General features: G+C 37.9%; 1 protein-coding gene across 2 annotated transcripts; it reads right to left on the bottom strand.

Annotated features, from left to right (window-relative positions):
• Positions 1 to 505: 505 nt before the first annotated feature.
• LOC140947015 (uncharacterized) lies at positions 506 to 24,367 on the bottom strand. 2 transcript variants are annotated; one of them, XM_073396094.1, is made up of 17 exons: positions 24,236 to 24,367; positions 23,592 to 23,947; positions 22,095 to 22,259; positions 20,482 to 20,592; positions 20,076 to 20,189; positions 19,090 to 19,180; positions 18,131 to 18,352; positions 17,295 to 17,671; positions 10,818 to 10,979; positions 10,519 to 10,629; positions 10,292 to 10,408; positions 9,542 to 9,632; positions 8,462 to 8,836; positions 8,047 to 8,169; positions 6,168 to 6,290; positions 3,819 to 3,953; positions 506 to 2,092 (listed from the first exon to the last, which is right to left on the bottom strand). In XM_073396094.1, exons 1-17 carry the CDS (start codon positions 24,309 to 24,311, stop codon positions 1,740 to 1,742), a joined length of 3,102 nt encoding a protein of 1,033 aa, XP_073252195.1. In that variant the 5' UTR covers positions 24,312 to 24,367; the 3' UTR covers positions 506 to 1,739. The 2 variants fall into 2 exon arrangements, with proteins under 2 accessions (XP_073252195.1, XP_073252196.1); XM_073396095.1 differs by lacking the exon at positions 506 to 2,092 and adding an exon at positions 2,114 to 2,458.
• Positions 24,368 to 26,265: the final 1,898 nt, after the last annotated feature.

Below are 26,265 nucleotides of genomic sequence, written 5' to 3'. Positions count from 1 at the left end.
GGGCTCTAAACAAAATCTGAAAAAAGTCATAATATTAGTAACACACGCAACTTGTTTTTTTTACTATGAAATCTATTTACCGATTAATGTGCGCATCTATAGAATGATGTAGTTTATGATAATTATTCAAACTTCGGGCGTTTTGAAACATCCTGAAACTTATTAGGCTTTTGATTGTTCGGAGTTCTGTTATTATGATGCCATTCTTGTCTGCCTTAAAATTCCTGCGCAGCCGTTAGCGGGAGTCTGTTGGGTACACTTTATCAGGAGAAAAAAAGTGAATAAGCAAAATGTTATATCATCTTCTATATTGTCTTTAATTCATTCTTTGATTTTAAACGGACGCCAGATGTACGTCGCCTAACCTCGGCCCCTCAACTATGGCTCAGTTCTGCTCCTTATTTCCCGCTTTTCCCTCCTCTAACTCCCCTCTGCTTTCTCATCTTCTTTTCTCAACCTGTCGTGTCTGGGAAGAGTTTCCAATTATAAAGCATAGGCAAAACAATTAACTGGCAAACAGCATTTTTTTTATTCACTACTGCGTCATACTACTAGACAGAAGTCAGTTGACAGTCGGTCTTTTCCAGTTGTCTAGAGGTAATTATATCTAAGATGTATCTTCTTTAATATTCTTAAAATGATCTTAATAAGCTGTCTTTGCTTCATATCCCGTGTGCAATGATGAAGCGAGATGGCGTCTTTTACTGCATAGACCAGAATTCCTTTCGATTAATCTTTTATAAAATTTTGGTAATCACGGTGAGGTTTTAATGTCAAAGCCCTCATTTGCATAAGTGAGGAAAAGCCCGAGGGATTCTGGCAGTAAGTAAAATTACGCCAACGTACAAGAGCAGAAGTCTATTACTGTCTCTAAATTGTGGTTTTACTGGTCAATGAAACTCCTATCCTAATATAGTCCAAATATCAGGGTTCAACCTTGTGTGGTCAACTGTTATTATTGCAGGGGTTATCCTCGGGACCGCGAGTTAGTGTCCTTGATAGCAAACAAGAGTCCGCAACAGGGAGGGATTTAGCTGCTGTTAGTATTGCCGGGGTGCCCGTAATAGCAGGTTCTCCGCAAGACGAGAGTTGACCGTACCCATAGTCCTTATATCCATTTCGCTTCCGATTTTACAGAGTGTTTCCCTGTACTGATCAAAAAGTAAGTAAGCAGTTTCATACCCCGCCTTTCCCACATCTTAACTAAAATGTTCTCCAACGCAGTTTATTTAGCAAATGCATGGCGTTGTTAGACTCAGTAATTAGCATTGATGTGTTCTTTTAGTTAATATAACATGTTTTGGAGCTTTTTCTAAGTTTTCATTGACATGATTTTTTTTCTTGTTTTTGCTCGAAATTTGCGGAAAAGTCTCACGCCGCGAAAGGACTGGTTCCAAGTTAGACATTTTTGGCTAGTTGCGTCAAGAAGTTTTGTAATCGGCCTGATTTAAGTCATTTGTGAAGCCTTCTGTGAATAGTGTTATTAAAAATTAAGTCGCCATTACATAATAAAAGTGTTTACGTTATACGCGCTATAATCTGCAAAATGGCTTAAAAATGGTACGTTGTCCTATCTCACTTTTTTCTTTCTTTGCTAAAGTTATTATAAACAGATATTGATACTGAAGTTACAGTGTAAGTAGAGTCGTTTTTTAGCTGGTTACTTTCTTTTTAAAATAAAGCCTACTTTAGTGAAATGATAGAATATGTATACATATAGACTTTGTTTGCATTTATGTCTAGTAAGTGCCACAGTAACGGAGATTACAGGTAGGTGTACGACTAAGATAGTACACGTAATATGAACCACAATTTCTCACTTTGATTCTTTTTGAGTAAGAATAGCAGTAACCATCATTAAAATACACCGTCCTGGTGACCTGACCGTCCGCTACTGAGGGGTGTCCTCCACTTAGCCAGCCGGAAGCATAGGTACCACACCTTCGGTAAGATGGACATGATGTTGCCATTCTTGTGCCGGCAGACCCCTGGAAACGGAACCATCCAGGGCCGAGACCGTTATCACAGTAATAGCCGTAGCCATACGAAGTCCTTCGGGTTCCGCTGTTGAGACTCCCGTAGTTCTGACATTCTGACACAAAAGAAGAGAAAGAACAACAGCCGCTAGCAACGTTTCATTCAGTTGTACATCAGCTCGATCGCTCTATGTAAGGGAATCTAAGACAGTCTTGAATCCTGGATTCCACGCCTTGAATTCCGGATTCTAGGTACTGAATTCCAGTCTTTGACAGTGGAACCTTGGAGTCTGGATTTAAATCTTTAGAAGGATTCCAGATTCCAAAGCCTAGGATTCCGGATTCCACAAGCAATTTCCCAGATTCTGAATTCCACCAGCAAAAATTTCTTGGATTCCGGAATCCGCATTCCCTTATATGGGGCAAGCTCCAGGTAAAAGAGGGGAACTTTTCACGTTTTAACTTCCCCAACCACATGCTCACTGTTGACCAACAAAAACACAGGAAGAAAACATTATTACCCATCAGCAGTATATGTTAGGCATCGTCATAACTTGTGCCAGTAAACCGATGAGTTATCTCAGTCTGTTACACAGGACGTTAAATTTTGATACAGGAATACATGGATTCATGTACCGCCTTTAGCTTTGCAAAGTATTTCCCAGGGGAAATAGGTCCGTGCATACATAAAAAAGTGCTTGAATATTTCAGAATTGACCATAATTTATAATTACAGGTAACGACATCAATTTTGTAATCATGAAGCTGACTCAATACTGACATTTACAAAAACGTTCTAGCAAAAGCTTGATTATAAACCTTTCGCGTACGTTGATTCGCTACTTTGAGATTCTTTCTGTGCCAGTTCTATTGTCAAAAGACTGTTAACTGAAAAGTCTTTTTCTTATAAGCACTCTGTATAACCACTATAGTATATTTATACAAGGTCACTAAAAATGAAAACGTAGTTTCTAAACGTATTGAGCAAGGATGCCCGATATCAACTTAAGTGTCAGCTATTCCCGTCTTGCTCGGCTTCATGACGTACGGAATATTTAGCCATCTGGGCCCTTTTTTTACAAGTAGCTAAAATTTACGTAAATGTAAAAACAAACAAAGAAAAACAAAATACTATAGAACATACGCAAAAAAGTCGATCGTTGAATCCGTTATTTGACCAGAGACAAAAGAAAGCGTAGCAGGGTCCTCATTATCCTACCCTGTTGCTCAAAATATAGTACCGCAAGATTTGTTTGGCGGGCACTATGATGAGTCTTTTACAGAACCGAAATCAAGAATGCCACTCGAAAGACTCCATAAGACTACCATCAAACCGGAAATGAAAAATAAAAACAAAACAAAAAACAAAAAAAAAAACGATTCTTTAATTGTTCGTGCACTTCTTATTAAGAAACTGGCACGTGTATTTCCTAATATTATAGGTAATTCTTATAATTCGCCTCGTTATTGTTGTTTGGTTTCTCATGGAGAAAGTGACTGCTATCGCAGTTAATTGGCAAACTTGAGAAAGTCAACTCCCCTTAAAGTAACAGTATAAATTGCATTAAAGTATTTGTAGAATTGCCCTCAAGTCGACCCGTATACTGTGCCCTCTCAAGGCCGTTTCCTGCAGGACTTCGTTAACAAACAAGGGTATTCCCCGTGACCATACAGTGGTCGAAGGACTCAAAAGCTTTCCTTTTAAACCGGCCAAAGTATTTTAAACGTAAAACCCCGTTCAAGCAGCCAAGGTCAGCGCATGGTGCATCACTCACTAGTGTACGAGTTTAATAAAAGAAAATCTTCCCACTTATATTATCCTCGTTATCCATTCCTAATTACCTGATGGTAGATTGCAAGTTCTGCCATCTCCAATGTAAGAACTGTTACATGAACAGTTAAACGATCCCACTGTGTTTGTACATAAAGCACGTGAACTGTGACAGTCATCAGTACCGCTAGCACACTCGTCAATATCTGGAAGTAAACAAAATAACAATAAGTATAATCACGCCCATTTTCTCAGTAAAGAGGTAGCAGGAGACAAGGAAAACGGACTGAAATAACATAAGCTTGATCAAAAACAGGTTTCAACAATCGTTGCACTTACTGGACAATAACCATTGCACTTACATTGTTTGAGTTTGCACTGTCTTGACAAGTTTTCATTTCATGGAAAAAGGAACGACGACAATAACATTTCATTTTTTTCTAACCTAAATCTATTTTTCCGTAGCATTTTTGCGCTCGACTAGAATGCAACCCCCAATTTTGTGTGTGGTTGGCTGTTTCTCTTTTTTGGGTGTCCTGTACACGATCTAGCCAGGACGTTTTGACCTTCCAAACATTCCCATGGTTACTAAAATGGCGCTCACAGATATATTTTTTGCAGGGAATTGTGTCCATTGCACACTCTCAGCCTTTGCAGCCAATAAAATCTCGTGGGTGCGTCACGTGCGTTTTTCTTTCGTTGCGTACCGCTCTATTTTCAGGACTTTTCATCGCAAAAACGTTTCTCTTTTGTTGTCGAGCTGTGAACGTAGTTAAGTAAGGGAAAGAAATTCTATGGGAACCAATCAGAACTGAACACGTTTTGGGGAAGACGAAGAGTTTGAAAGCATGCGACAAGAAATTCCCTTGAATTGAGGTGATACGTACTTTCACTATACAGCTATTTCGATAAAGGTTGTCGGAAATAATGTGCACGCGACAATCCCGAAAGGTAATATGGGATATGATAAATGCACTGTTCCCGATGACTGTAGCTGTCGAACCTACTTTTGTTGCTTTCCCTTACCATTCGCAAACACATTTTCATGGCCTTTAGTGCCAATTCTTTCAGATTTCTTTGAAAAAAAGAAAACTCAAAACCACCCACAGTGCCTTTCAGGATTGTCGCGTGCACTTTCCCGACAACCTTTCTCGAAATAGCTGTATACAAAAAAGGACTAAATGAAAATGAAATAGTCACATGATAAGCATGCGGTTTATTTCGAGGAATGACTTTAATAGACCATGATTTTTATCAAGTTTTGTCTAGTGATCGCATCATCTGCTTAGCCATGTGCGTGTCAATGAAATTTCCTAACTTAAAGCGTGTTTCTGGGCAGGCAGCTTGAAAATAAGTAATAATACAATTTTCCTGGATATGCCCCTCGTAGAAGGATGAGATTTAACACACACGCATATTGCCGAAAATAGAACCTGACAGGTAAAGTGAAAGCTAAAACGATGTGTTACGTTTCATTTCCTGGGTTTCGTATTTTGCCTATTTTGTTCGTTCATTATGGAGCGCTGCTTTGTGATGAGTTTGAATGGCCTGAGAAAACAGCCGAAATTTCGCGACGCTACCACTGTTTTACCCACGAAATAGTGCTTCTGCTTGTTTGAAGCAAATTTTCAGCAAAACAGATCTAGGTAGTGACGCGTCATTAGGATGGAGTTTCTGAGCTCGTTTCTCAGACGTCATTTCGCCGGAAAACCAGTTGTAGCGTCTCAAAATGTCGGCTGTTTTCTTAGGGTAGAGTTTGAAAGGCTACCGCCAATTTTCGTGGACGCATCAAGTGCATCGTGTTGACGTTTATTCTTCCTTGCGAAGAGCTCTCCAAAGTTTCACATATCCAAAGACGAAGGAGTCGCGATAAAAGTTCTTTGTATAATGCATTGATCTTGTCTCTACTATTTACCCATACTTTGTCACAGGAAAACACATACTGCTAATTCTGTTGTCCAACCGGGTTTATCAACTAAATCTCCCCACGTCTCAAAGTTCACAATATGCTTCAGTTTCTTTACTATCCGCGTTTTACCCATGTCGAAGGCACTCCCTAATCTATGATAATACTCCTAATCATAACAGTCCCATCTGCATACCCACCCGCCCTCGTTCCGAAACCAGCGCCCCCGATCCCGCACGCGAAAGACTGCTGCTTACGGGCTCTCATGGGTTATTGTCATTTAATGATCACATCAGCTGGCAACCTCGCTACTAATGGCTGTCTAATGGCTATACCAGGCAGCCGGTACTCTAAGTTAACTCCTTTAAACAAAGTATATGATTGTTTCTGTTGTTGGTTTCGTTGTTTTCTGACCTACCAAAAACCTTTTTTGTCTGTACTCGAGTTTACAGGAGTCATTGACAGTATTCCCTTTCTTCTATGTCACCTTTAGAAAAAGATCAAAACGCCTTACCAGTGCATGTTCTTCCATCTCCTGAATATCCTGCTTTACATGCGCATGCATACGATCCAAGAGTATTGTTACACACCGCATTGACGCCACAGCTATGGGCGTTGGAAGAACACTCGTCGATATCTGGGAAAATGTAGTGAAGCTTGGCGTAAAGATAAGAGATTTTGCATATGCCTGATGGCAGTTCAGCGTAACTTTGATCAATTATTCAGCTTCCTTACTCTTACCCCTTCCCCTCCACTCCCCACCCCCCCCCAACCCCTCGAGACCTGCATAATTCTTCATATCATACAAAGCAGAAATATTAATTGAAGCACAGGGTCCAGAAGAGATGTGTTTGTCGTTAGAACATCAAAACCCGTCGAAAACCTCTGAAAAAATGGGTTATTTTGATCGCGTTACAGTTTCGTTACACATTCTATTGACCGCAAACATAGAGACTGAGGGCTCGCAAGATCGGCTTACAGTATAAAATATACTGTAAGTTCGTTCCTTCGGGCGACGGCCTTCGGTCACCCTTCGGGCGACTTTCCGTGCGCCAGCGAGGATATGGCTTGCGGTTATTGATTTTCAAAGTGGCGAACGATGGCGAACAACAAAGTCGATCTGGGTCAGATAAGAAGCGAAGAAATCGTTTAAAGTAGATTCATTAAGATCCTATTGGGCTAATTAATCGTGCTAAGCGACAGGTATAGACGTTTTCAAAGTTGAGACAATAAGTAATTCATTTATTCGCAGGAAACTCCTCTGGACCCTGTGATTGAAGGTATTTCAAAACTTTAAATCATGCTTTTCTTCATCGATATAAAGTTTCGTCTGCAAAACATTTGCCTCTTTCTCGGAAAATTCAGGATATAAGGGCACGTTTAGTCTAGCCGGAAAATAATTATCTTCATGAGCAGCTGTCATCGGTTGAGTGGTATGTTTGCTGTTTGTTTGCTGTTTGTTTGCTTTGCCATTAGGCAGTAGTTCGGCTCTCTCTTTTTTTTTTCTTCGCCATTTTCTCCAGCATTACCAAAACCAAACTACCAAGCCTTCGGCTGTCCTTTGTTCGATAAATAATTAACCGTTAAAATTCTTGGGAACCCAGGGGCAGTCAAGCCAGGTTCCACACAAATCCGGATATTTTTGGAACAGCCATTTTTTTTTTTTTTTTTTAACACGAACCGTCCTTTCGTCCACGTAAAGCCTATGAATCCTTTCACCGAAGCCGCATCTTTTTTAAACCGCGCTCCAGATAGGTTTAAGGTCTCGTCCATACGAATACGGTTGTGTAAAGAAATATGCGGTTTTTGGATTCGTATAGCCGGGGCCTCATTCGAGTCGAGAGAAACGGCGTAACTAACTGCCCCTAGGTCTCCGAGGATGTCTTACAAGTCTCATCTCTGAGGATATCAGCAAACATCTTCCACGTTTGGTTAACGGTAGCTGGTTTTGAGAAATTGCCGGGGAGAATACGCAATCAAAAACGCAGAAGTATTTTGAATTATTTGATAGTTTACACCTGGTCGCTAAGGTCAAAGTATTCCATTTTTTTTCTGCGAAACAAGGCAGGTGACAGTGTTAAGGGTTTATTTCACACCGGGTAGGAATTGCACCCTTTAGCCATTGTTTGGCTTTATTGCCTTCTCAGAATCCGTCGACATGAACCGGATATTTTTGAGAACTGCCTTTTGCCTTTTGCCTTTTTTTTTTTTACACGAATCAGCATTCCGTCAACACGAAACAAGTGAATCCGCTCACCGAAACAGCATCTTTTTAAAACCGCTCAGAGTGGTTTAAGACTCCGTTTGCACGAATCTGGGCAAAAAGATATGTCGTTTCAAAAGTGCCCCGATTCGTGTGGACGCGGCCTCAGTTTACTTATTATCTAATATACCATTGCAGGTTTTTCCATCTCCTGTGTACCCGGCCTTACACGTGCATGTGTATGAACCCTCGTTATTCTGGCAAACGGAATTGACGTTACAGGAATGGGAACCAGTGGTACATTCATCCAAGTCTAAAAGGGAAAATCACATAGTGAAGAAATTAAACAATCTTTACTCTCATCCTGTCCTAAAAGTTAAGAATTTCTTTCCTTTATATATAGCTCTGTAACTAACTGTCGAGAGAAAGAACATATGGTAAAAACGTGACTCGCAGAAAGGATCTTACAAAGCTTGCCCTAAGCTCATGTTCGTTGAACCATTTAATATATAATTCAAAGTTAATGTAGTTGAATGTCTTTGGGCACTATCTACTAACTGAGGTTCATAAAACATAATTATTAATGATCTTAGTATGCCTAATACCTTTAAAACAAGTGTAGTTATAGCAGTTATGACAAGGCACATCATTCCAAGTGTAACCATGCCTGGCTCCAAGAGTGTGAACACAATCTTCGTTTTTCCAGTCGTTTGGTTGCTGTGGGGCCCAGAACCTAAAACTACTTATTTCTTTGTTTGTCCACACAAAGGAGCCCTCCACACTTCGGTCATTGAGTCCAATCCAGGATCTCTCTCCGTTGGGACGGTGTTGAATATACACGTTTTCATTTTGGTTGTGAACTGTTACCAAACTGGAACTCATCGTAGAACAGTTTGATACAGCAGTGAGCCACGAGCTACAAGTGCGACTTGTAAAGTAACAGTAGCCACTAAAATAGCTCCAACCTGGCTGGCAAATACCTGGGAATTCGAAATAGATGCAACATTTGTGGAATTAAGATACCCAGTTACCTCGAATAGTTATCACTCTATGTACCTTACGTTTGATAAACATAAATATATCGAGATCCTACCTTTAATCTGAGCTAAAGACACTTAAAAGCTGCATGAAACCCATAGTTAATTGAGTGGAATGTTTATGAAACCCGTCAGACTCCTTTGTTATATGTTTTTGTGGACCTGAAAGTGCACAACGTTCAAAAGAATTCCTATCATTTTGATTGTATTGACCAATAAAAACGTTGCATTAATTTATTCCGTAACAATTTGCCAACAGAAAACAAAGGATTGTGCACTTTCAGGGTGCTTCCAACATAAACTGCAGCACTGTTGTTTTTATCATTGATGTTTGCCGCTTTTCATAACCAGTCTCCTCTAATAACTATGATGAAACCATACTAACAGTATATGCAGTGTACTAATTTATGCGCATCAAGTTCAAAAAGTGCTTCAAAACTGCAACAAAGAAAACTTTGTCACACCGAGGCGTCTCAGTAAAAGAAATCCACCCTTGCAATGTCATCTACGCTTTAATGGGTGCTGGGATAATCCGGTTTAGGACTACCTTAAGCACCGCCTTTCAGGTTAATATTGTTGGTTAATATTAAGTTAGCTGTAACTAATATGTAAAAGAGTTTCTAGTCTAATAAGGATGTCGCCCTTTACCTGACAAGACAGTATATGATACGGAGAGAGGGTCGTACTTTGAGTCGTACAATTCCTTTGTACACACTCGAGCTCCTGTTGTATTGATGTACTAAAATTTAAAATGAAAAATAAATAAATAAAAACAGATGATCATTTGTACATTTTTTAATTCACCAATCCTAAATTATCATGTCTTAGTCTCGACAAAAAATTAATCTGCTACTGACTACTGTTTGTAGTTTTATCTACTTTTAAAGTACTGCGTTTAGTCATTACGTCATTGAAACTGCTTTAGTGCCCATAACCTAAAATTTATTATTATTATTATTATTATTATTATTATAATAAAGTAAGCTTTACCGCGAGAACCTCGTCTGCGGAAAAATTTTGCGATGCGAACACAAAGTTGTTTTTTTGTTTAGAATTTTTTCTTAAACGTTCAAAGTTGCTGCCATTTTGGCGCACCATTGGTCTTAGTCTTCTCACTGAAATCCCCCGGGAACAAAGGAGATGTGGCGTAAATTAAGGAACTATAACGTAAATTAAGGAAAACGTACAACTTTAGAGGCAAGAAAACAAGTGTGGAGCCATGTTAGTTCAATCATTTTTTTAGCACAAGTCTTTTTATTACTGAACCACTTCCTACACTTTATAATCGTTATTAGTTTGCTGCCATGAAAGAAAGCTCAACACGGATCACAAGCTCACAATACCGTTCCATACCTCCAGGTTGTTTTCAAAGCGCTCACTTAGCAGTCACTGACTCACCTCAACCCAAGCGGTTATGGAATTGTGCATTGGATCCTGACCTCCCCCACTGGAAGTGTGATTCGCAGATACAAATACACTTGGGGCTTTCTTGTACAATTTGGTAAAGGAAATATCCTAATAAAAGAACATACAATGAATTTCAAAATCGATGAAAAGAGCCGTCAAATTAACGTATGGTGAAAACGTGACAAAATAAAGCCAAGCGAGATATGATTTATACTGACCTTGCAGAATGCGTTATTGTTCCAGGCTGCAGGCTTCTGAGAGTTTGCAAAATAAACTGAGCTGTGTTCTGAGAACATGGGCTTGTCAAGTGACGAAAAAGCCAACCAGTTCTGTGAAAAGAGAAAAAAAAAAAAAGAAAAGAAAAGAAAAATGGAAAGAAAGAGAAAATTCGCTACATCATGTTGTCAGGTTGCCCTGCACCGCTGGGCAACGACATAATTTGAGACAACTCATCGCACAACAATATAATGCTGAGAATAGGACGTAAAAAGGAGAAAAAATGAAGTATACTACATACGACATAGATGTCCTCATGTGAGCCCGCGTAATTCTGCAGTTCCCTTAAACATATTTTAAAGGAAGATCGCGTGATATCCTCCAACCAAATACTGGCAGCGTCTCTCTTCAGTCCTGCATGGTGATGTGCAACGGTCACAAAAACTGAAGGCTCCTTTGGAAACTAAACTCACACAGAAAAATTACTTGTATCAAATTTTCTAAGCAAGCCATGTTGTGAATAAAAATTTAAATCTATAACATTTTAAATAACTTATTTTATAATAATCAATTAATTAAGCAATTAAAACACTTCCTTACTAGGTAGTGACAAAGACAAAGTGAAGAAGGCGTCTGGTACTAGCTTTTCTTCAAGCAGGTAACGTTTTGTCTGCATCTGTACTTTAAAAACAGTTGTCCGGTTTTCATGTGTTATGACCGCATAACAAAAAAAGTACCGGTCTGTTAGTTTTGAATTGGATGTACCATGAACCGAACCGTGAGCACACCCTCTAAGATGGTGTGTATATTGCCGGAGCGAGACCTCTATTTTTTGTGTGTGTATGTTGACGTATTGTAGTGTAGCATTTGATCCTTTTACAAAACAAACATAAATAAATAAATAAATAACTAAATAAATAAATAAATAAAATTGTACCAAGCGAAAACAAAACCAATGGCGAGGGTGACACAACAGACCGAGGCCTCAGTTAAAGTGTGCCTTTAAGAAACAATTATTTTCATAAATGACTACATAAGTACACTAAATCTATTAAATTATCCAAGAAGGCTAAAAAAATATCATGAGTGTTAAAAAGACATTAATTGTAACTGTAGTAACAGCATATATTACTTCAAAGACATGAGTGTTACGTGCAACGCAGCACTTGGGGCAGATTGATTTTCACGTGCTGAAAATGTTGACGTCGTAAAGTTTAGCGAAGGCACTCTGTTCGTGTCCATGGAGCTCAGGGACTTGACGAATTTGTATTTATTGAGATTAAAACAGAGCAGATAGATGCTGGTAGATAATTCCATAACTAATAGGTAAACGATTACAATAACTAGTTTAAAACAATGTAGTGCGGCACTTAGAAATTGAAAAATCTAAAACTAAGCTGCTGTACAAAATCATTATGACAGATACTGTAGTGACCTAATCGGCATCTGAAGTAGAATTGAAAAGAAGATCATTGATTTCATAAACAAAAGAATAGGCAAGAGGTTCAGTTTAATATCATAAGCCTCTCCTGGAAGCTGGTAGAATCCGTTCAACTCAAGTTTAACATACATTTTGTAGCTCTTCATTGAAGACTTTCAACTTTAGAGATGTTTCCTATAGATTAACACGGGACGAAAAAACGGATTTACCGAACGTCAAAGGTGAAGTCAAACGGGCGATAAAGGCCACCTTTGCACACCTTTGTACAACTTTGACGCGCGACAAATGTTTACCTTTGCTCGCGGTCAAAGGCGAGTCTTCAGGCGATAAAGGCCGTTTTTGTCTCGCCTTTAACCCCTACCTTTGACGCGCGTCAAAGGTATATTTCATTAGCATTTGTACTCCTATCAAAGGCGTCGTCAAATATGTCTGAGATTCAGGTCAAAGGTGTGACAAAAGCGCGGTAAAGTTATGTCTGTGATTAAAGTCAAAGGCTTGTGAAAAGTGTCGTCAAATGTGTCTGAGCCTCAGGTCAAATGTGTGACAAAGTTGTCGTCAAATGCGTCTGAGATTCAAGTCAAAGGTTTAATAAAGGTGTTGCCAAATATGTTTGGTTTTTTTCCTCCCCTCGCATCGCGCCTCTCGCTCGTCTCGCGCTTCGCGTGAATTCCGCGTTCGCCTCGCGCTTCGCGCGAATGCCGCGTTATTGCCTCGCTAGTCATAAGCGCTTGATATACAGGCTAGAATCCAACTTGAGATTTCAATCAAATTCAATTGCGACCTGGATACCGTTTAAAAAGGTGGACAGATAAGAGACTGAGTTCTTAATCTTGTACTTTATTGTCCTAAAACCTCATTAGATGATTAGAAAGCTGAATAATTCCGATTAAAACTTAAACGCATAAAAATGATTTTTTAAAAACTTTTCACGATTTATTGTCTAAAGTTACTCATTGCCGTCAGTCAATGGACAATCATAATGACTGCCGCAAATTTTTGAAGCACTATAAATGTTCCAGATACACGCTGTTGTCACGGACGGCAACCTGCAAAATGGTTTAAAACACTTTTTTCACGCAAGCCAGTGCAAAAATCATGGTAAGTAAGAAATGTTCTTGATCAGGAGCCCATCTGTCTTGATGTTATCTTTGCGAAGATTTTCATTCTGAAGTGCTTTTGATTCTTGATGTAAGTGAAAGACAAACGCCATGTAGCTAACTTCAATCCTCCTCTGTTGTGTGTTTCGTTCCACTGGAGACTTATCACTTTGCCTTGTTTCTTTTATCTGTGAAATAATTGTAAAAGAACATAGCAATTTGAGATAAAAAATTCAGTGGTAGTGTTTCAAATAATTTTTCGGCCCTACTCCCTTTTTACTATGGCTCCTCTCCTGCAGAAAATTCCCCTTTCTCTTTACCTTTATCAAAACTTAAAGACCCGGTTAAAAATGTGTAGCGCACCTAATGCTTTTGAATGGGAACATTACATTTCGTGTACATGCATCGTCATTTGTGAAATTTGACGTTTGAATCGAGCCTTATTATCACTTAATTAAGTCCAGGAAAATTCAATGAAAATTTCCCTCCATGCCCAAAGCTTAAAATTAAACTAAAGAAACACTTTATATTATACCTAGCCTGCATAACAAGCGTTTCCAATCGAGTTATTGCGCGAGTTAGCCCCTCCCGGCCACTCCTTCCTCTTTTTTTTTTGCCCTCTTCAAACTTAGTCTCTTGCAGAAAACTCGCGCGGAAAAGCTTGCTACGCAGGCCATTTTAAAAAGTTATTGTCCAGTCACAATAAAGAAGGGACAGCTCGGTATGTTTGAATGATTAATAGGGAGTTTAAGATACGGAGACTACGGACTACGAACTACGGCTGGACGAGCGTTGTCCTTTGTTCGTAGTACTGGGTTGAGTCGTGCAAATATAGAACGTTAAGATTGCACTACAGACAGTAGACTACAACAGAAGAGGCGGAGAGGGAAACAACACGCAAAGATTTTCTTGTTTTCATCACAGTTGACAAAAATGCAAGTCAGTTTTGCATGTGATCTTATCTTTAGAACAATGAACAGATTCTTCCATACTTGAAGGAAGCAATTACGTCGGGTGAAATTGGTAAACAAAGTTTTGGTTACACAGGTTTTACTTTTTCGCCCATGAATACTTATGTCAAATATTAAAGATATAGCCAGAAATAGTAATAGCTCATTTATTAGATTTAGAAGATGGACTTCTCCGACTACTGACCTGATGTAGTTTGAAGTACTGAAATGCTGAGTTTCGATTGTCTCGAGCATGTTTACATCATTTTCATTCAGCAAATGGCGCGATACAAAAACTCGCATAAATAAAGGTTACACAGGTACAAAGACTCACTAATCCGTTCGAACAAACATTGAAACTTTTCAAGTGCGAAGAGAAAGTAAATTACCTGCATGATTTCTCTTCTCCTAGGCCGTCAATCTGAATTCTGCGTATAAACAGCTAAGCTTATTATTTAAACATGAGCTTAGCTAGATAAAAATGTAGTCACAACAGTGGATTAAAGGCGTAAATCTGAGCAGAAATTAGACACAACTTACATATTTCGCTTTCCTCTCACTTAAAGCAGGTGAATTGAAAACTTTTTTTCGAAAAGACGAGATTCTTGAATTACCGAGACGGCAAAATACGAGCAAAATGTTCTCCGTAGTCCCGACTACGCGAAACAGCTCAACAACTCACCGTAGCCGCAGGACTACGCGGGAAAAATGAACAGTCACGTGGTTTTGATCATGCGCAGTAGCATATTTATCCGTAGCCGTAGTCCGTAGTCGCCGTATCTTAAACTCCCTATTATTAAATGTTGAAACATACCTAGCTACCACTGTGGTGGCACAAAAACTAATGGAATATTTTAAAAATTATGCAGCCTGAGCCCCATTACGTATAGAACCCAGAAAAATCAATAGAAAGAGATACTCACGTCTGTAAAACATCCGAAGTCTTCAAATAACCACTCTTCTTTGTTTGATAAACTGCACTGAATCCTGTTCAAATAAGCTTATGTACTTTCTTCAGTAATATGCCCATCAAAGTCTGGTACAGATATTTTATTGAAGTACACTGTCCGTGAAAAAAAATATATGTACTTATTCATTACCCTGAAGTACTTTTCGTAGTTAAGTATAACTGTTAGAAAAACCAGAGTTGGTTTATAATCTTTATGTTAGTAGGTTCTCGCATGGAGTTTTGACTTGAATTGCATTGTGAAATATAAGCCAGCTATTACTTTTGCAGAAATGCACTAACCCTATTAAGAAAAAAGGGCTTGATCTAATGTAAACTTTACTGTAATATAGAAAAATTTATAGTTTTCTGAACCAGATTTACAATCACAAAAGCTCCCAAGCACGACATACACGCCTGTTCGGAGTTGGTTTTCGTAAGCTTAACACAGTAAAACAACTATGAAGTTTGAAGAACAACTATTGCATGAACACATACAAAAGAATGACACGTACCTTTTGAACAAGTTTGTGGTCTAGACTCTATCAAAGATAAGGGTGAAAATATTTGTTAACAAAAGCTGGACTGCTTCGTACGAAAAAGCAGCTTTTGTTTTCTTCAGATCTGCGTAGTTTGTTTTATTTGCGCGGGCGGAGAGAGTTTGCAGCCGCGACAATTTCGCGCCAAAAACAGGGTGTCTTGCTTGGGTTCAGTCTTCCATCGTCCAATTGTTGAGTCATTGTTTTGCGTCGCTGTTATTACATGGTATATTGATCATCAAGGAGAAAATGTTCCACTCAAGATAAGACAAAAAAAAAAATCACTTCCAAAAAGTACATATTCTAGAACATTTTCAAAAATAATTATAAAACAGCAATTACAATGATTACTCGCCCGTGTTCGGTATTGTATAAATATCTTTAAAACAGTATTCAAATACAGCTTTTTAATTTCCTTTCTCAATATCAGTTTCGACATAAGTGTTTGTAGACGTAATTCATTGCATATTTGCTCTCACCTTTCAGCACCATTCAAGAGTGTTGTAAAAGTGTAGCGGTCGTATTTGACTTCATTTTTGACTAGTATCAAAGGTATGGTCACAGCCACTACACTTTTGACTTCATCTTTGACGTGCGTCAAAGGTAAAGTCAAAGTTAACAGCATATTTGACAACGACTTTGATAAGGGTTAAAGGAATAGCAAAGTATTGATTCATCTGACTTCATCTTTGACGCGCGTCAAAGGAGAAGTCAAAGTTGTTAACAATTTGACTTCACCTTTACCGAGGTCAAAGGAGTAAGCAAAGAACTTATATATTTGGCAACATCTTTGACGCGCGTCAAAGGTGAAGTCAAAGCCAGTACCATATTTGACTTAACTTTTGACTCGTGTCAAAAGTGCAGTAAATCCAATTTTTCGTCCCGTGTAAGGTGCCCAGATTCAGGGGAGATCTGTCGAATGAAAGGTACAAAAGTCTACTGGTGTCTGTCAGTGTCAAAATCGCGGCAGGTGTGTCACTTCGAAGAAATCCTAATGTTCAGTAGCACTGTACTTAAGAGATAACATTGTTTATGTACTGGTTCCACGTAAGGTCACCAGCAACCGTTACTCCAAAATCTTTTTGCGAGGTTACAGGAGAAAGAGCATCAAATCCAATTGAATTTTATAGTCGAAACAGACTCGGGTTTCGTTTGCGTGGAACGGATAACCTTCGCATTTAGAGCTATTCTACAGTGCAGAAAGAAATGTACCGAATTTACGCTAATTAACCTCACGGCGCTTATTTGAGGGCAGTGCTTAATACCATAATAATACCGCCTAGTACCGTATTTACGCAACTAAGCGCCGCAGCGCTTATTAAACTTCCTCGCCCCCAACTGCGGCGCTTATTCGCGAAATTACTGTACAGATGTTAATTGGCAACTTAAAAGAGTCTATTACATTTAGGGCAAGTTGTTATTACATTTAGAACAAAATATTTTTACATTTAGAAATTTATGACATTTAGGCCTTGGCCAACTTGGAAGTAGAACGATAGTAATTAGGGACCTTAGCAACGACGACGAAATGGGACGACGACGCCGACCGGAATTGAAGTGAAATTTGCCGCGCGAACCTGGGCATGCGTTAAGTTGTCAAAACGTCGTCCAGCCTTCGTCGACGACGAAATTCAGGGAGGTTTGCCGTCGTCGCTAAAACGTAGGTATAAAATTATACTTTTTGCGTGTAAATCACTCTTAGTTTTCTCCCTAGTTATTCAGTGCAACCAGGCAAAACTTTAACAAACCAAGGTAACAATAAATAAAGTAAAGCACATTTTAGAGAAGTGGAAAAAATCGCTTACTGAAGGAAAACGCACTGTCTTGCATGTTGTTCCAGTCCACCACTGTGACATGCGCACCTCTCCACTGACCCCACCTTCTGGGGCTCCTTGATAAGCTATCCAGTCTATGGACACATTAGCACGGGACCTGCGCTCGTTGAAACCAGCCGCCATCACGCACGCAGTGAATTGTTCGTAGGTCACATCTTCAATCCACGACACAGCAGCATCGTGGACGTAATTCATGTCCCTTGTATCGATGTGATTGACAGTTACCTGCACTTGAACGGGTTTATCAGGGTAGAACACAAATGGTCGGAAACCAATTACTTCACAGTGAGAGTATCCCAAGGAAGGTATATGAGGCATGTGACGCCGGTCACGCTGAAATGGGAACCCTGAAAAGTAGTACAAAAACGCAAATGTAAAGAAAAAAAAAAAAACGGAATGAGAGGGTTCGAGTTGTCATGAGGCGATTTGTCTCGAGCTCCTCTTTAGACAAGATTATATATTTTTTTAAGTCATAAACTGATGTTCACCTTACTAAATGACCTCAGTTTTTCACTTTTTACGTTACTAAAACTACGAATTTTTTTGCTTTAATTAAATCGTGTCACGGTAAAATTTCCTCGTTTGTGCTTTTGCTATAGAAATATGTTCAGAGATCAGCTTCGCTTTAATAACCAGTTTATACCTTTAAAACGACTTTCAACTGGTACTGATGATAGAGATTCAGAAGATGTGATATCGATACGTTGTTAGTGAAGACTTTTTGACGTTTCTTTTTTTCGGTGTTGTTAATTTGGGAGATTGAATTAAATGGCAATTGATACCATAAATTACGAGATCACTGATACCTTCACAGCTCCCAGGATGCTGCACAGTAAAGTTCAGCTGTAACAAACACATTTCCTGCTTAAAGAGACACTTGTTGTCATACGTCGTTCCGTTAGAAGAACAGATAGGCTCTTGATAAGATGGGCAACTGTCTATGCACACACAGCGGGCATCGTATGGTCCAAAAGCTTTGCATAGACCATGATAATCACAGTGTACGCCATCTATACAAGGATCCAGGTCTGTGTAAAACAAAAGATGCATAATTATCATTAATTTTGTGTGCATAATATATCTAACGGAAAGTGCTAATACCGAGATTTGGATTTGGTCTATAAGAGTATTGTTGTTGTTCATGCTGTTTTTTTTGCTTTTACTTTAATTTCAACGAAGTTTTACCGAAAATAGCGAGGGAGAGAAAGAGGAAAATAGTGAGGTGAATGATCGATGCTATCATTCTTGTTACCGGGAATTCATGTTGAGCTGACGCTTATAAATTAAACACCAATCTTCTATCTAAAGGATCTGTTAGTGTTAACGAGACAAAGTGACAATATTAGTCTTTACACTAGAGCCTAAATTAGCTAAGAAATAATTCAAGAGAAGTAGATTTTAAATTCTTCAAGTAAAAGGGAACAAGTGTATGGAACAAGTCCTAAATGACTTATTGCGTTGAAACCAAGAGACTATATTCTCTTGGTTGAAACGGCATTACTTGACATCAAAGCAGGAGGTCGTATGATTACTTTTTTGCCGTGCACCATATGATCTTCTAAATCCTGATAATCTCAAAAAAACAATTAGCTGTTCTCTTTGAGTTTGTTTCATGAATGGTCGCAAAGTTATCACATTAGTGGTTAAGTTTTTTATTATTTTAAAGGTTAGAATGTTACCACATTAGTGGTTAACTTTTTTTATTACATTAGTGGTTAGTAATACATTAGTGGCCGATTATTACATTACTGGGTGATATACCTACCTCCAGTAATCAGATAATCGACTTTTATGGTATCCTTGCTCTTGGTTTCATAGACTCGAACACAAATCTCTGTTTTTGCGGTGGAAGTGTACTAAGGGTAGAAAATCGAGACTGCTAATAACATTATTACTCCAAAGCAGTGTTGAAAATTTTACTAAACAAACGATCAAAACGTAAAGGTGATGAGAAACTTTGACGAAAACTGCACGGTTAACCACAGATATAAAAAGTTGTTTGAATGTTAAGGAATCAGTAAGAGGACTCGTAGCTGCTAAAAAAAAATTGATTTGGTTTGAACATTTTATTCATCCTCCAATTCCTTTGAACCGGTTATCACTGTCACTCCATCAAAAATGGAAATCGATTCTGTGTGATAAAGAAAGTCCAGAATCTGGGAAATGAAAGAAGATAAATAAATATATTCAAAAAACCTTTGCAAGGACTCAGGCCTTTGTGATATTTCCTGTTATGCGGAAATACTGATACATTTTTTTCCCCAAATTTACAGAACTTGATGTTGTTGTTCCTCAGAGGGGCACCAATATAGCGGTCAGAAACCAACAAAAATGTCTGCGTTTGGGATGGCACAATCTCAAAAAAAGGAGACAATTTTCTAACCCAAATCACAGTTTTCTAGGCCCTTCCAGATCCTTCAAATGCCGCGTCACGCAAAAGGTTAAAAATTAACAGCGTAGTTTATCACTGTCAAAACTAAGAGCCCTTTCGAACAGACAGTTTGTAAAAATATGGGTTATGCTGCTCTATAACTGATGAATTTGTATTCATTTTGATGACGTCAAGTGAAAACCACTAATAACAGATACTAGTGTGGCGTTAAACTTTGTGAAAAGATTTTCTTACACTTTCTGTCTTTCTTGTCAATCTGGGATTTCTTTTCTTTTATCACTGCATGGATTGATCATATTTATTAAGATTCAACGTTAAATTAATCTTTTGCTATCTGCAAGTTTGTAAAACAATGTTACCTCGACCCAAGCGGTGATTGCGTTACATCCAGACAAACGCGAATCGTTATTGATGCGTTTTGCCGTCACTATCACCACAGGAGGAGCATAGAATTCATCTGTAAAGTTGATATGCTGTCAAAGAAAGATATAGCTTGTTACAAACAACTTTTTTATTCAAGATAAATGGCAAAACATGAGAATTATAAATAAAATGAACAAAAGACTTTAACAAGCAAGTTTCGACTTGTTTCGCAGACTACTCCTGACCATGAATTAACACACAACGCAGAATATTTAGAACAACTTAAGCATTAGTTGTTTATTGGTTCTGTTAAAAAGGAACATCATCCTGTCTTCTAATTTTTTAATGGAAATAAATTTTAGTGCCCCGGCCATTTACCAACATAACAATTTACTTTCGTACCTGGCAAAAGGCGTGGTTAGCTTGCTGAGATAACAAGTTATAATTCGTAAACAAGAGGCTGTCAGTTAATGTGAAGTTTCCAATACTGAGGTTTGTATAAGCCATCCAGTTCTGTAGCAATGAAATAAAAAATCATATTTTAGAAATTTGAAGCCGTTTTTGCCATATGATGTTACTAAATCAGGTGTCTGCTATTAAGCTGAAGGGGGGGGGGGGGGGAGGGGAGAGTTTAGAAGCACGTCCCCTATAACTCAAAAACCGCATATAATAATATAGCTAGACCAGATAATTTGGTCATAATAAAGTGCTCAACATATCTAACATCTTGAGATAAACCGACCGACAAAATTATGTAGTGTGACTTCAGCTTGAATATAATAGAAAACACTTAAATGGGAAGGTGTCTGATTAAATTGCGAAGTAGGCTAACACTGATTAATGCCCTTAACAACAGAAGTGACAGGATGATGAACAGGAGGAACTGGAACTTTCAGTCGGGCATGCATCTGTAAGAAATGAGAGCATTTCAATCCAGTTTCGTCGATGGAATGTTTGAATTGAACTCCACTATCGTGTCATTAAGTGAAGGCTGAAGACACTTGCCCCACTAAAGAATATTTGTAACAATTTCGTAGCGATAAGCCTTACCGATATTACAGAGTCTATCTTGTTGTCAATTCAAATAAAACTAACTGAACACTGTCCCTGAATTGCAGATCTTAAATAGACACCCTTAGGATATTTGAAGAATACATTTTCACCGTTTAATTGATTTTGAACAAGTTAAATGTATTTGTTTTGCTTATTTGTGTGTAGAAGAATATTCTGAAAGCAAACTTAATGTGCCAGCAATAAAAGTCAGAAGGAAATGAACATTCTTGGAAAATTATCTCAACACTTCTGTACATTAATTTTCTTCAAAAACCTTGATTGCATTTTTACAATTTTCTCTTTAACAATTTTTTATCATTTACGCCAATCAGAAAATCTAGAAAAAAAGAAAGAAACGCATTAAAGTGAAAATTCCAAATTTTGCAAAATATGGCTGTCAACAATCGGTGGCAGCGAACACTTTGACATTGGGGACAAATGTTTCCAGACAAGTTTTAGGAAGATTGCTAAGCTTGGTACTCATTAAGCATGAGCCTTAAGTTTGGAGCCTGGCAAAAGCCCCTTCCCCGCGGTCTGCATAACACTAAAGTTTTACGGAAGAAGGAACCTGATTTCAATTCATTTAAACGAGTACTAAAATATAGCTCATTAAATCGTTTAATTACTTATACTAAGGTTCAAGCTAGAAAGCGTTCCAGCTGACTTCCAAAGCAGTAAATGGTAACAGAAATATACTTGGGGAATGTATTTTTTCTTCAATGTTTTACCAAATTCGAAATTACATATTAAAAAGAACTGGACTTAAAATTTTGGCATATTTATTTATTGCTATAACTTAATACGTAAGAACTTTACAAATCTATGATAACTTCGACCATTTTTCTTGTGATTATGATAAACTTAAGAGCAAATAAGCGTCTTTGGGAAGCTCATTGCAGAAAAAATAATTGAATGGAAATCTTAAAAGATCTTTGAAAAGCAATTTAAAATTTCAAGCTCACAATAGCAATGCCTTTGTGAAGTCCGTCGAAAATCTTTACTTCCCTGAGGCAGATTTTGAAACTGTCTTCGGTCAACTCCTCCACCCACACTGCCATGGCGTCTTGAGGTCTCTCAGGAAACTGGTGACTTGGAGTTGCAAGTAAAGTTGGAGAGGTCAAAAAACGCTTTAAATAAAAAAAAAAAAAGAAAAGAAAAGAAAAAGAAAAAAGGATTAGTCAAAATTGAACCAGTAATAATATTGCTATAACAATAATAATAATAATATTAATAATAATAATAATAATATACTATTATCATAGTGCCAAAAATAAGGAGAAAAATTTTGCTGAATTACAAATAAAAGAGCACTGAAAATTCTAGACAGAGGAAAGTGACAAAAAAAAAAAAAAAAAAAAAAAAAGTGAGAGCTAAAATGTATTTCCGTTTGGTACCGGCACGCACATCGCGTTTGAAGAACAACGTTATCAAATTCTTTAACAAAGAAAACGCCAAAAATAATAAATCATTCACGGTGACTGACTGTAAAATCTCTTTGTTTTGCAACCTTAATATTTCTAAATGAAATCCATTTTAACTGAAAATTTACAACAAGTTAAACAATGTTTGACGCGTTCCGTGTTATTGTTTTATAAACTAATAGATTATATAGCAATTGGAAACTAACTTTACCATTATAAAGGCCAAGTTAGAGCGTAGTGTCAACCAAAAGATTATTTGTGCTTAATATTTCTTTATTCAAATGCGTTGCCAATCGATCATTATGCGTCTGTTATATAATGTTAAAGAACTTCTGTCGGATAGGAAAATGATTCTACAGAAGTGAACACACGTCCAGCGTTTGAACAAATAATTTCATGATGAAGGGTCAGGACAACGCTTTTCAACATCAAAGGAGGTATGCATTATGTTCTTTGCGTTTGAGCCAAAGAAAATGTTTGACAGTAATATTATTTTAGAGTGTCATCTGTCAGGAATCCAAGAATGTCCTTTATTGCAAAACGAAATCGGATTTGGCTTCTCAACGGCAAGATGAAAGTTCCATTTGTGTGGCAAAGGCCGAGTGCGATTAGCAGGGAACCACACCAACAATCAACTTTTAATTGGCGAATCAAAACAATTTATCCTACCTTCTCCTCTAATACATTCAACTGCGCGTATGACTTAGCCGTAACACTGGGCGTCCCAAAAACAAACAATCAAAATGCAGCAAAAGGAAAAGGGAGAAGGATGTATTAACAAACTGACCTTGTTCATTCAATGGTTTTATCATAGGAAAAACTCTCTTTTAATATACATCTTTCTGAGAACTCGAAGAAATGATACATTTCCAGACTATAATTAATAGAAATTTTCTCCAAATGAGTAGTAACCTTATGCATATCGTTATTTTGTTCATCTTGCAAGACCACTTTGTCTGACCGTTCTGGATTCTTCCTTTTTGCAATCAATCACGTTACTTTGTACAGTGAACATATTCTTTTCAAAATTAAACTAACCTGAGGAAAGTAGATCTTCTTACATTCTGTTCCGGTAGTCCAAGAGCCCAAGGAAGTGGTTCCTAGTTGTGCCCCCTGAGGGGCAGATTGTAGGGCAATCCAGTTTATCTCAGCAGTTGTATTTGAGCCGTTGCTGTACTCGTAGATGCAAGCGCGGAATTGAGTTCTATCTACTGATTCCACCCAAATAGCAGCACCATTACCACGGGTTTGGCTGTTCAGTGAGTGTCCAGACGAGGCAAATACTTTCACTTGCTTTCCACCAGAGAAAGGTTTAGCGAATGTGATTTTCTCAGACGCGAACAACCCTGGGTTCCTGGTAGTTGTATTGATTTTTCCAGCTTTGAAAATGACTTCTGTGAAAGAGTGATAAATTTTTAGGCTAAAATAGCCTCCTATTACCTCTGGGCTATTGCATTTGGTGGATTTATGAAAGGTTACACGCACTGAGCGTAGCTAGAGTCCTTAACGTTTCAGTATAAGCTCGTATTCAGGACCTTCCTATTTCCGTGCGTGCCCCACCTCCAATGCCTTCTACCTTACTCGAAATGAAACTTCCACATTATTTTGCCAAAGAAAATTGCCGACAACTATTAGCATGTTAGAGCGCATATTCTTAATAAACATAAAATTATCCAATATACCTTGACTTCCTTCACTAAGAAGCACAGCAGTAAAAATTGCGTAGAGGACAAACGGAAGGTGTTGCTCTCCCACCATCTTGAATTAACTGAAGAAAGGCCGCTCCCTCTTTTGCAAATAATATACACTTTGTTCTCACGTGAAGGCATCATTTCTGTTGCGTGGACAGTAAGGGGTAGTGAAGCACTTATTTACCTTAAATGGATATGATCTGCGGTGGTCCTAGCGTTAAGGTCGTGGAAAGGGGGGAAACACCTACCGGCATAGACTTACCATATACTAGAGACTCTGGTCGAGTGGATTTATTCTATTTGGCTAAAATTATAATTACCGTTGCTGACAGCAAGTAAAGCTTATATGTTAACACCCATGCGCATCTTTATTTCACCCAATTGTCCCCCTCTGACTTTTTTGCCCTTTTGAAATAAAAAGGAATTCATGAGACGTTTAGTGGGTAAGTATCTTACTGCCAATTATATTAATTTATATATTCCAGTCGCAGTAGTTGTTTACAGAAAAGCCAGTTGAAACTTAAAAACTTTACAAATGCTCATTTTGTTTCTTTACCTTTTCCTTTCCTTTGATAGAGAACATTTAACAGTCTATCATATATTTGGCTGACTTCTTTTATCAAATTCTCGTGATCAATTATTTTCATTGGTTCAACCGAAATCATCGTTAGATAATTGAGCCGCGTTAAGTTCCACTCCTTGAAGTACCAGATCATGCAATGATCATTTAATTATTTGTAGTTCTTTTACTTACACGAGCAAGTAGCAAACTGTCTACGCCTTAAAATTGAAATCCATTCGTATGCTCTCCATAAATTAAATCAAACCAGCCCTGTCAAATTTATAGCGTGAGCCCGAGGTGAATAGAAGGAATTAGGCTTTTCTTACTGTCTGGATATAATTGTTTTTTCAAATCCTTTTGTTTTTTGGATATAAGCTTAACAAGAAGGGATTAGAGGACAATTCATTTGTACAATTTATGTTGTTCACAAATGAATCATCAAAGCTAAACGATAAGGTTTTAAAGGAAGTTGTGCCCTCAAAAGTATTCTTTATTATTATTAAAGTTATTACAAAAAAAAAAACAAAAAAAAAACTAAATAACGAAATTAATTTTTATAACTTCAAGGTCCATCCCTGTCGACAGTTTTGCACAAAATCATCTTAAGCCACAGCTTACCCAGTGTGGCGACGGCCATCTGTCCTGTTTGGGTACGAATTCAGGTTTATATGGAGTTTCAGCTCTATAAACAACTGATCTCTCGGATCACAAACAGTCTCATTTACAAAACTTGAACAGAATTACACGTACATAGTTTGCGTGAGTGCCTGTTGTACTTATCAGTTTGCACTACGTAACAGAGAAAATGACCTGCAAGTTAAGTATTGCTCGGCAAAATGACTCACCAGACAAGCCTTACTTTAAGCTCATACAGCTTCTGCACGAATAACGTAAAAGGTCTTCACTGAAATAAATTACAAGGGTTCTTTTGTTAGGTCTTACAATGATTCTAAGCTTTACAAAGAGAAGCAGCTAGATTCATAATGAAACAAACTAAAAATTGAGACAAACTGTTTTTATTGATCCATCATTTTAACAATGCCACAAACTAATTAATTGTAAGATTGCAGCGACGGCTTAAGGGCAAGTTCAATAATGCCGATATGTCAACTTGTACAATAAGTGTTTGTCAGTTCTATAAGCTATTGGAAAAGTGTTTCTGAACTATTGTCTAGTGTGAACTATTAAGCTAGGGAAGGACTTTAAACTTGGAACTTGTAAATAAATATGGAATTTAAAAACTACTTTATTGCAGCTACAGAGTAGTATGTTTGAATTTGTTTGTGCAATAACGGATTTGAATTAAGAAGGTACTTGGGATTCGGATTGAAAGGTTTTTTCTTTTTTTTGGCGGATTTTGGCGAATTAGCCAGAAACGGGATGCGCGGATCACTTATTATGTTTGTATTTAAAACATGAATGTTGAGCTGACTTTTCTAGGCCTTCCAGACATTTTAAG

Source organism: Porites lutea, chromosome 8 (assembly GCF_958299795.1).
Source record: "Porites lutea chromosome 8, jaPorLute2.1, whole genome shotgun sequence".
Lineage (NCBI taxonomy): Eukaryota > Metazoa > Cnidaria > Anthozoa > Scleractinia > Poritidae > Porites > Porites lutea.
This window is presented reverse-complemented; position numbering and strand designations above follow the sequence as displayed.

Coding starts and splice junctions, on each gene's coding strand:
- LOC140947015 (XM_073396094.1), bottom strand. CDS start 24,311: ATGGTGGGAGAGCAACACCTTCCGTTTGTCCTCTACGCAATTTTTACT. Junction 17,672..18,130: donor GCATCCTGGGAGCTGTGAAG/GTATCAGTGATC, acceptor ACTACTTTTCAG/GGTTCCCATTTCAGCGTGAC. Junction 8,170..8,461: donor TAACTACACTTGTTTTAAAG/GTATTAGGCATA, acceptor TTTCCCTTTTAG/ACTTGGATGAATGTACCACT.